Source organism: Atta cephalotes (genome assembly GCF_000143395.1).
Source record: "Atta cephalotes unplaced genomic scaffold scaffold00014, whole genome shotgun sequence".
Lineage (NCBI taxonomy): Eukaryota > Metazoa > Arthropoda > Insecta > Hymenoptera > Formicidae > Atta > Atta cephalotes.
Window position 1 is genome coordinate 5,601,691 of NW_012130078.1, and position 12,314 is coordinate 5,614,004.

Here is a 12,314-nt window from a genome sequence, read left to right on the forward strand (position 1 = left end):
TAAAGTTAAATTAATTAAATTACTAACGAAACGAAGTAGTAAGTTAATTAGTACGTACGCGAACGGTACGTACGTGGTAGTGTAGGTACGACGACGACGTCTCTCTCTCTCTCTCTCTCTCTCTCTCTCTCTCTCTCTCTCTCTCTCCTCAGATGGACGATTAGTTTATTATAACGTAAAGTACGTGGCCGCGTCTGTAACAACCAACGTTATGTTGATGCGAAAGCAATTAGGAAGAAGTTTACGAGTGGCGCGGCGTTCGCTCCTGGAAAGATTTTAATTACAACCTGTAAAAACAACGAATGGTCGGTCCGTTGCATTTAAGTCTCATTTTATTATCGCGCCAGACTCGAATTGCAACTTTTTAACCGTCCTGGCATTTATGTGACATAATTAAGATTTTTCTGACACGACCTGCAACGTCCCGCTGCGACGCGATGGCCGTTTATATACTTTTTCACGCCTCGTTCCGCCATCCTGACGAGTCCTCGCGTTTAATCCAACGAAGGAAAATGTGTTCTCCTCGTTTTACCTGACGCCGGAGCGCGGATCCTTACATTTGAAAAATTATTATATGAGACGATTCATCCCCGTGGCCTTATCTTAATTGGTTTAAGCTCGGCTACCGCCATGAGGAGCAGATTGGGATTTCTGGTGGCGCATACACGATTATGCCGGAAGCGTACACGCGATAAAACGTTGTGGAATTAAACGAGATTAAAATCTGTAGGATTACTGACACATCAAAACGTCTTTTCTTTTTGTTGAACCCGTGTACATTGAAATCTGTCGCGGTTTTAATCTTTTTTTCTAATGAGAATACGCAGAAAAAGTCATATAATGTACTTACAAATATTATAAAAAGTATAATGATGCACGATTATGTACATGAGAAGCTTTTCATCGTAAAGTACCGTGTGTCTACAAGCGACACATTTCGTAACAGACAGATCAAAAGATTAGGATTAAAAATGCAAGATTAACACATTATTTAAAAGCACGAATCTGAAAGTACATTTTAAATTTCTTACAGTAAAATCTCACATCAAGAAAGTATATATATATATATATATATATAAAATATAACCATCTTTGAAAAAAAATGAAAATATTTTACTTCTTGAAAAAGAATGAACAATTTTCACTTCAAAGGAGTGAAATCTCATTCCAAAAAAGTGAGATTTTATTCTAAAAAGACTGAAAATCATCACTTTTTTTCAAGAAATGAAATTTTCACTTATTTTCAAAGATAGTTGTATTTTCATTCTTGGAGTGATTTTTGCAAGAAATTTAAGTGTAGATTTCGATTAATAGCAATACATTAGAGAGAGAGGTGACACTGAAAAAGAAATTACTAAATATTAATGTATGTTTTTTCAATAGTAATCATTTCCTTAAGTAACATTAACTAAGTAAACGTTTCCTTATTCAATAAATATTTATATATAAAAAAACGACGGTTAAATCGAATACGCAGAAATTGATAGTTTTATTAAATATTTATTTACATTTAGTAAATATTTACTTAAAATTGTCAGAGTGCATAGTTCTCGAAGAGAGAGATTGCTATGTCTGTTCGGAAAAATCAAGCGAATCTCCTTCTCTCAAAACGCACGTTCCACGTTTCCCTTTGTAAACTCTCATAACCGATACTCCACTAAGATTCAATAACAGGTCAATAATAAACTCGATGACCGGGAGGAAATAGCGAAGTCTCTCATCCCTCGCGGATTCTGCAGTGTGTTTCCGACAAGAACGAAACCGCCCTTTCCTGGCCTGTGGCTACGGGATGTGTCGCAGACCCGAGCGAGCGGCTTGTTCTCTGGCACGTAGAGCACAGTGTAACCAACCCTCTCACCTACTCATGGAAACTCGCTCAAAGTCGTCGGCAGACACACACACACACACACACATACACACACACACACACACACACACACGCACGCACACACATATACAGACACGTACATACAATTTGAACCCCGTCGTCCGCCGCCATAGCCATACCCAGACTATACAGCGTCTTTAAGTTTCGCACAAAGACCGGAGGAGCAGTTAAGTTACCTAGAAGCCAGAGTTCGCACCGTCCTCCTTTGTCATGCCTCCTCCATAACCTACCCACCCGACGGCGCAAGCCTTTGCCTCTCTACGAGTTCCTCCTCGCGCACTCCCCACGACTTCTCTATCCCCAATGCGACGAGGTCTTTAACTTTCCGCGACTAAATTTACCGGCAGTCGAAATATCCGCCATTGTCATCATCGCGTGTCACCGGCACGGCGGCTGGATGAAAATACCGAGATCTTTGGATTCGTCTAGTTCGAGATGTTGAATTATTGCATAAATTTATTTTCCATTATTTAAACCGTACACTCTTAATGAAAACGATGAATACGTTGCCTGAAAATAATGGGATTCGCATTTCAATAAGAAAGATTTTAAAAAGTAGGCAAACTTGTCCATGCATGATTGGGAACTGAGAAGCTTTCTGTTATGAGATATAGAAAATCGATCTGAAATTTTTTCCTTTTTTCGTTCTCTTTTTCTTTTTTTATTCCGATCAGATCAGATTTCAATTTTTATCGGAGAAAAGTCTTGAGAAGTTCAACGAAATCACTGCACCGAACGTGCAATACGTAGAAATGTCCTCTGTTAACCTCGCACGACTTCGCTGATGCTGTGCGCCGTTTTGCAGGACATTATCTCGCCACAATGTAACTTTACAATGGCGAACAAATGGCTCGCGTTGGCACGACCGCGAGCCGCGACTGTGGCTGACCAGCACCCCTTAAACTCTTTGCCTGTATGTAGTCATTCACGTACTTAATAGGATAATACCTAGCGGTTGCTTGGCTGTTATTCCTGCAATCGTCTATATACCGTCCGTTACATCCATCTCATATTCTTTCGTGCATTTGTCGCTGCAAAACCACTTCGATTCCAGATTTTACGATAAATCCGACTAAAACGATTCGGATCGTTCTAGGAATAAAATTAATCCTCTTATATAGCAAGATGAACTTTCAAGATATCCAGAAAAGTAGAATTGGAATCGACTTGATGTTTTGTTCATTTTTTTCTAATCAATTTTATCTAATCAATAGATCTGTTTGCCCTATTTGTACTTTTTGCACTGAACATTTCTCTTTTTTCAACGCCTGAATATATATTTATCTCGTTTGAAGAGCAAAAACTGTTGAGGATTTCAAGCAACACAAACAAACCGAATGTAACAAAATAATAAAAAGTAAACAATATGTCATGAAACTTTTTCCTCTGTTCCTTTCATTACTCGTGTTTATAGGCAAGACAACTTCGCGTTATAAATTCGCTTAATATATGAATGCTATTTGTACACATTATTACGTTTAGTACAAATTGTTTCACAATTAAAAAATGTTGCATTTGTCTTTATCTACAAGATATGTAGAATATTATTAATTTTTATTCAATCGTAAATTATGAAAGAGAATAATAAAAATTGAGATATAATGTTAAAATTAGGGCTTGTATGAAAATTTAAATCTCGTTAGAAATGGCAAATTAAAAATGCTTGAGGAACGTAAGACGCGGATTACGTTTCGTTCAGAAAAAAGGTTCCATCCCACCTAATCGGAGAATAAAATCTCATTAAAACGCTTCGCTCCCGAGATTCGACTCAGGATGAGAAATTGCCTAGGACGAACAAAGATAAACGTGAACGAGAAGAAGGAGCATGTTTGGGATGAACCGAGAGACCACGATAGTCGGGCGAGAAGTGAAATGATAAATTAAACCGACCGCGGTAACGCTTGGCCGCAAAACAAGGCGGGTTAAGCTGCGGAATTATGAAAGTTCCAAGACTAATTGTGAAACTTTTCGCAATGTACAAAATTGCCGCAGACTCGCGTGGGACGGCGAGAGACGGATGCGGGGGTCAGTTCTCTCGTTGCCGCTCGAGGTGAAGTGCCGCGAGATGGGCGCCAACTTGACGAGATAAAGAGAGCTTTTTCCCCGGCACTCAGGAGGGAAATAAAGGAGAAGGAGTCACAGCTTCGACCTCTCGAGTTCTCTGTTCGTCTGAATTTCGTGCGAAAGAAGGGAACCGAATCTCGCGCATTTGTCCGAAGTTACTGCCGAGTAAATTGCCCAAGTCAATTCGCCGTGATTTGACTTAAGTTTATTACCGCAAGCTGACGAAAGAGAGTGCATAAAAAGTGTCTAAACGTGCAGGAATTTTAAACGTTAGAAACTTTAGCGTCTAAGAAGTTGTCAGTGTAAATATCTTGGACTGCAAAATTTTTTTTTAACAAGCAGCATACAATAGTTACACAAATGCATATAATAAAAACACCGATTTTAGGGGCAAACGAAGTTATTTATTTTTTATTCGTTACTTTTAGTAAATAGTTGTAAGTTGTAAATCGATGCAGCCTGCAACATCACGCGAGCACAACTATATCGCCGTTGCTTTCTCGTCCTTTATTTACCGCGCATCACGACGGCAGCGGAAGAGCAAGGAGGCGGATAGTGGAGCAAGGGGGAAGATAATGTAATTCTTGACAATCTCTTTCAAGACGCGTCTCGTAAAAAGTCTTTTGCACGCGGTAATCTCGTTCGAGCTGTTTGCTCTCCAATACGTCGCTCCGGCGTAGACCAAAAAAAAAGGATAAGGCGATTCAACGAACAGTCGACGAGGAATAAAAGTAGCGGCCCGTCATCGGCTACTCTTCTTCTTTCGTCCTCTCGTTGTCGTGCTTCGCGGAAAAAAACGCGCCTCAGGCCGAATAACATTGATCCAGCAGCGACTCGTGTCAACGGAGTCGACGACCTTACAACCTTTGATTATTTAGTTCGAACAGTTCCCATGGTGGTCTCCGAGGTAATTCGTCGAGGTAATTCGCAACTGTGGAATGCCCCACAGGAAAAGCGGACTTAAAGAATAAGTTAGCGGGAATATGTTGTTGACAACCGCAGAAAAGCACATTATTATGCTTTTATTGTGGAGAACATAACTCTGCCGAAAGATGAAATTTCTCTAAAATTAATCAAGATATAGATCCTTTTTCTGAATGTAATGTCCAAGAAAATATCTTTTACCGCAATTCACAAAATAAAATATAGATTATATAATTTCTACAATTCTTACTACAATATTACGCGAGTCATTCTGCTCGTGATAAAAGTGAGCTTTTAGTCCAAGGATGGCCAACTCACTAGACAGGACAAGATTGATTCGGATTTAAAGCTATCCGGATATCCGTTTACGATATCAATTACGAATAAATGTGATCAAATTCGGATTATCAAATATTCGAATTTTCTAAGATATCCGAATTTGAGATCCGAATAGTAAAAGTCGAATCCAAATCCTATTATCAAATTCGATTCCGGATTCGTAGCAAACTTATAGCGAATTCGATTGGATGCATTAGTGCGGACTGAGTGTATATTAAAGTCATTATATTATACACTTATCTGAGTATAAAAGTGTGAAATACAAATATTTCTAATATAGTAGAGAGCGCCTTAGGATCAAAATTGGATGTTTCGAATAATATAATATTCTTGGTTCATGAGTTTAATTAATCTCAAATGTTAACCAAGAATATTATATTATTCAAAACATCCAACTTTGACCGATTCTAAGGTAAGCTCTCTACTATATTATGTTGTTACATTAACTCGGTCGATTTCTATTTCACAAATATTTTTAATTTTGTAATCTTATTAATTTTGTAATCTTTGTTATTACTATTTTAAGATTGAGAGTCTGTTCTAAACGTTTGTACTTATAAATAATATTAAGTCTCATAAGACATATATGCAAGAAACATAACCTTTAGAAACAAATGCCTTAAACGGTATAGTTGGATTTTAAGTGCTTGTATAATTCCGTGTGAATTTATATTTATATTTTTTAATTTAATTTTTCTTCAATTTTATATATATATATATGTGTGAATCAAAATTCAAATTTTATTTAAAAAGTAACTTATGTTAAAATTCATTAAATACATCGTTTTACAATCGATGTTTTTTTTCTTTCTGGACATGGATCTAAATCTAAATTCAGATTCGGATCTGAATTTAAATTTAAATCCAAATTCAGATACGCGGATCCGAATAATTCAGATATCCGGATTACCTGAATAATACGGTTTTGAGTTCTGAGATCGGATTCAGATATCTGAATATTTAGATATCTAATTTTTCTTAAATCGCTTAAGTCTAACGGCTAAAGTCTAAAAATTGCGCAAAAACAGAATTTAAAGATAGAAATTATTGTCACTTAATCTCTTTCTTTAAGGCCTCTTTTAAGGCCTCTTAAAATAAGATTGTGGATCGAATGTAAAGAAGCATGTGTTATCAAAGAAAAAAATTTTAAATCCCAAAATGACACAATAAAACAATAATCGTATACCAAATCTATTTTTTATACGAACGATCTCTGGCTGCGCAAGTTGTTGCTTTTGTTCGATTTCGCACTAAAAGCATCAGGTTGTTATTTTATTGCTGCGCTTTATCACATATTGTAATGATTTTGAATATGTATATCGATTGGTTGTCGAATAATATTTTAGGGAATTCTATCTGACAATACAAACAGATAAACAAAAAACAAAGATATAATATTGCTTTAAACGTGAAAACAAACAAAATACTGCAATTTTTAGTAATTTTCTGCAGCTGAATTAGTATGTACTTTTAGAATACTTTTGATATCTGATGGAAACGTGAAAAAAGTTTTAGTGTAGTTTAATGCAGGAATTAAAACACGTCTCTAGATTAATGTTTTGATCTACTTTGTAATGATTTACTTTAAAAAAATATAAACAAAAAAAATTAACAGTTAACAACAGTTAAAAACAATTAACAGTCTGTTTAACAACATTTGTTAAACAGAAGAACTTTTTTATTTTCAATGTATGAGAAAAAATATAATTATAAGATTATATATTCTATATATATATGATTTTTTTTGATAACAAATTCTATATAACAAGATACTAAAGATATCGAAATTCTAATAATAATGACCGCACAAAAAAGATTAGCTATCCCTATTTTTTAATCAATGATTTCTGATAAAAAGCAATCCCTTTTTCTCTAACTTAAACTTCATTTCTCCATGTATCTTTACTTTCTCAGCTGCGCGATAATCGTCACTCGACAAGTTCTTCGCAAAGCTTGCGTAATATTACCACCCCGTGCAGTATGAAACGGTCGTTTTCCAGTACGAGAGTCCGCGCGCTCGCGCGCGGCTTAGCCGCGCAAATCGGATTAATTATTTCCCGGCGTGGCCGGTCGTGGCCGAAGGCGCGGCCCTTTCTTATCGCCTGGTTTAACGTAAGCACTTGGAGGCACATACGCGGTGCGCGGTTCGTCCTACGTGGGATGTGTTTGCCTTCGGGTCTCCGTCAAGATCGATGGCGCCGTGCCACGGCGCGGCGCCGATGCGACTATCCATGTAAGCGTTCGCCGCCGTGCCATCCCGCCGCGTGGCAGCGCAAACATTGCACGTCGAAATTACACACCGCGTGACATCGCAAACACGAACGCAGACGCGAAGACGACGAGGCAAGATGAGGCGAGGCGAGACGAACGAGGGTACGCCTAACGAGGCCCGTCGTCGCGTTTACCATAATCCGCTAAGGATAATAAGGATTTTGATTGAGCAGGTTGTTTGCCGCGTCTCCATTGATTAAAGACAATCTTGTGATACATCTCCCACGACGCAACCCGATAAGACAAAGATACGCATAGCTCTGTCTATTTTTAAAGCTTCAAGTGGCGAGCTTGTTAAAATTTAATCCCTTCTGAAAACTTTAATCAAGATAGAATAAAATAGCGCAGAAAATATGAGTTTTCTTTCAGTCAAGTGTCACTGATAAAGTCTTTCCTTTCTTAGCTTCTTGTAGGTATTCTTTGTCAGGAATGTCATGAATTCCTCATCTTAAAATTCCATAATTTTTCCTTGATTTCTGAATAAAATTTCATGATTTTTTTCCTTTTAAAATGTTTTTTAATTTATTGTATTTTATTAGATTTTCATTAATTTTATATTATATTTTCATCCCGATTTAAAAACCGTCAAATACTTTATTAAGAGAATAATTTAAATTACTAATTAATGTTGCTGACATCGCTTGCATTTATACAATAATTTTTTAATTAGTAATATTTAAAAATTGCGTAATTATAATGTACATTTATTAAATTTCTTTAAAGCCAAGAATTTTAATTTTTCAAAGAATTTTGCAAAATTCTCTAACATTTCTTTGATTTTCAATTTTGTGGCAATCCCGAAACAATTACGTAGGAATATCAAGCATGATAAACAATGCTATAAAAACTTTTCATATTCACAATCAGTTTGATTGTACATAATTATTTTTAATGATTCAACAAAATTATTTTCAGTATCTAACTAAATCTTTCAATCTTCAACAAAACCGTCCTTTCCGTATATATTCCATTATGTCGTACGAAACATTTTTTTCTCTTTTTTTTTTCGTAGGGAAATAATCACTACACACACAGAAGCTCTTAAGATGATCTTGGTTAAGAAAACAAATGAGATATCCTTTAATTGTCTTGATATTAAATTGAAGTTTCGCATTTTTGCGGATTTGCACCGTGAATTTTTCTGGCGTCTCGCCGGAATATACGAATGTTAAAGGAATCTATCTCCCCAATTCTTCCAAGAACGAAAGCAATTTCGTGAGAATGCGACTGTTCCGCACGAATTCGCTTCGATTTCTGTCTGCTGCACGATAAAGTGTAACAGGATGCATTAACGTGAAGGGATTCTGACGCATTGGCTCGCTGACGTCGCGCAATATTAGTCAGCTATATACGCTCAATCGCAATAACGCTCCATCCCTCTCCCCCTTCGTACCACCCCTTTCTATCAGGATCTACATCGATGAATGCCCAACGGATGCCGAACAGTCATAAATGCGGATACGTCGATAACGGATTGCCGGCCACCGCTCGCCATTATTATTCGCGACTATCGAAGAAGCTCTGAATTACGAAAGCACGTAAGCGTCCGGCGCATATCGAATGCTCCTTCCGATCCAGTGCGGCTTTACAGCTCGACGGATGCATTACGGATGTATGCGTGGGCCCGCCCGTCCCGCCTCATCGAGATCAAAGGGCGAAATACCGAAACTCGACTCGGCGGAGTTAATGCACTCCGGCGCACGAAAACCGGACGAAGAAAGGAAATAATGCAGCTGTGGAAGAGAGGTGGGCGAGGTCATCGCCAAATCGTGGAAATTGAGTTTCTACGGCCGTGTCGAGAATTTTCCCGTGTCGCTCTGACGCGGCCTATCCTGGAAAATGCCGTGTGATACAATAATGGAGACAACGGAATTCCTCGATGGTTTGTTGATTTAGCAAATTTGTATTTTCTGGATTTTAAAATATCGTCTTACCTTAATTCTTTTCTTCTCTCTCTCTCTCTCTCTCTCTCTCTCTCTCTCTATCTCTGTTATACATTATTGAAAGTTAGTTTTTTATAAAATATACTATTACCCGAAAGGATCAGATTTGTTGAAGTATCTAAAAATTTAGCTAGAAATAGATTTGAAAATAATTTTGTAGACTAGCAAAATAATTATGTAGAACATGGAATGACGCTGCAAAAAGTTTTGATTCGTTCTAGTAACCAGTTCGAGTGTCCTATACAATTATTTTATAATTATTTTATAATTATATTATTGAGTGACCTGTATAATTATTTTTGATGGCCCCATTATAAAATTATTTTCAGATCTAATTAAATTTTTAGATATTTTAACAAAACTATTTTTTTTTCCATATAAATAATATAATGCAAAAAGCATTCGTATATTAGAGAGATATTTAAAAAAATTTTATTAGATATTACAGATATTAAAATTAGCAATTTTTTAATAAAAAATAAAATAGATTGTATATTTTTCAAAATTATTTTACCTAAAAAGTGTGTAATAATTAAAATATATTATCTCAACAATAAGCGAAAAAATTTATTATTCATTTTCTATAAATAAGACTTTAAGAATATTTTTTACACTTATTGTATATCTTCAGCTTTTCATTCAATCACAGTTTTTATAATCTGCAGTTATATATTAATATTATAAATATATATAATAATTTTTTGTTAGTAAGTGCTAAATCATCATCTTTATATTTTTGCACATCTTCACTTAATTGAGATAGTTGACGATGTCTACCTCTGAATCTTTGTATTTAAATCTATTTATAAAATAAATGTTACATTCTACTCACACATATGATACAAAACCAAATTCTTCGTGCTCCCATTGTATTTCTGGAACGCTCGGTTAGTGGGCGCAAACACGGTCACGTGGCGGTACGTGAGGGTAGTATTGGCCACTTGACTAGCTTCCAGGAGCTGGTAAAACTGCAACAAAAAAAGCAGAATATGGTTTTACAGTTCGATCTGATCATTTCTTTGTTAATTGAGGCTACCAATTAACGGGCACATATAGCACACATAAAAAAGAGGAAAATGCTTATGGCATTATACCCTCTGTGCGTGCCCTCATCGCGCGACAAAATTAAACAATCGTCCACCGCGCTCAAAAGGACCGGGTTGTTGGAAGTCGTTAAATTAATCATCATCTCCGCATGATAAAAGCAGGAAACGAGCGATCGATTCTGCTTTTCTGACGTCTGGCTCTTATGAACCCTTCTACGCAGCAGAAAGAGAAAAAAAAATCCATATCCAACGGGAATATGCCCCGAGCAATTCACGTCAACGGGGATTAAAGTCGTAGTTCACATCGAGTTGCAAGCTCGAGTTCGACGAGCACGCACGCTAAAGCATTTAATCCGACGTGTCGGTTGAAATTTTCCGAGGACTTTCATCTCCCACGGCGGCCGCGGCACAAAGGAACCTCGTTAGTTATCAATGCTTAATTAGCCGGATGTAAAGTCCGATCTACTGGCGAGTATTACGAGGCACCCTTCCTGCCGATTCCTCCTCTTTCTGTCGAGCGTCGCGTCGCTTGGGAATTAAGGATAAAAAAATATGTAAAAAGCTGAAAGCCATCAAGTTGTTTACAATATGTTGAATATATATTTCCATGATATTTTCATATTTGTAGAAGCTTGTTTTTCAAAACTTACAATAAATTGCTGTGTAATTATAATGCAATCATTTTTTTCGTTTTATTCTCCTTTCTTGATATAATTGTTACGTTATAAGGATTATAATAATTATTATGTATGTACCGTAACGTTGTATATTTTGTTTTATTTTATTAAAAATTAAGTTATAATATCCTTTTTCATAATAAAAATGTTAGTTTGGTTTTGACTTTTTTTATTTAACATTGGGGAATCGCCGATAATATTCCACTAATATAATTATCAAAGGTCAAAATTGATGATTCCTATCCCGCCGTTTTCGGTTAGTAAAAAATTATTATTTGTATTATATTCACATAATTTCAGTTTCAACATTTTGTACTACACATTTCTAATACGAAAAGGGAAAAAATTGACATGATAATGAGCATAAAATATTTTAATAAGATTCAATTCAGCATTCACGTTATTTTATGGCAGTTATGCGTGAACGTGTGCAACTAGTTTTGGAATGTACAGAAACAAACGAACTCGTTCGCGTTAGACACAGAAAGTATGCCGGATAGTATGATAAAACTCGCGCTACCATTGGCTTTGTCGATTTTATGATGCGTATGGCATTCGAACAAGTTTTACCGCACAAAAGCGTCGCCGAGGTTTCCGATTCTCGTAAAAACTCAGCGCAAGTATCGTAAAAACGCGATTATTTCGTCCCATTGCTTGAAACTCTCGCACTGCCGGGAGAACTATGTCGGCACTTGGCTATAATAAACTGCTAAAGTTTCATACGCAGGAGGCGTACCTTGTCGGTAATTTTTCCGTCGTATATAACCCCGCTGCTCTAATACACTCAATCTTTCAAAGTCTTTCGACTTTGGAATTAATAGAGTAATTTTGCACTTTATATTTTCCTTTTTCTGTAATCTACATTCAAATTACCCTGTACTCGATATTGAACGCGCTTGTTTTATTAAATATTAAATCACCCACAATATTCTTTCTAATAATAAAAATGCTAATCCACTTGATTTTGATTTGCAACTTTTTTATTTAACATACACACACACACACACACACACACACACACACACACACACACACACACACACACACACACACACATACTACATAGTAGTACTACACGTATATACTTACTACCTACGTACGTACGTACGTAAGTAAATTAAGTTAAGTTACGTAACTTAATTTTAGTTACTTCCTTACGTTT

At 36.3% G+C, this 12,314-nt stretch overlaps 1 protein-coding gene across 1 annotated transcript in view; it reads right to left on the reverse strand.

Moving 5' to 3' along the window:
• LOC105617921 (fasciclin-1) overlaps positions 1-12,314 on the reverse strand; it is a 148,946-nt gene that overhangs the window by 124,328 nt on the left and 12,304 nt on the right. Inside the window, exon 2 of the mRNA XM_012199456.1 lies at positions 10,262-10,397. Within this exon, the coding sequence (XP_012054846.1) occupies positions 10,262-10,397 (136 nt within the window). The remainder of the gene's footprint in view (positions 1-10,261; positions 10,398-12,314) is intronic.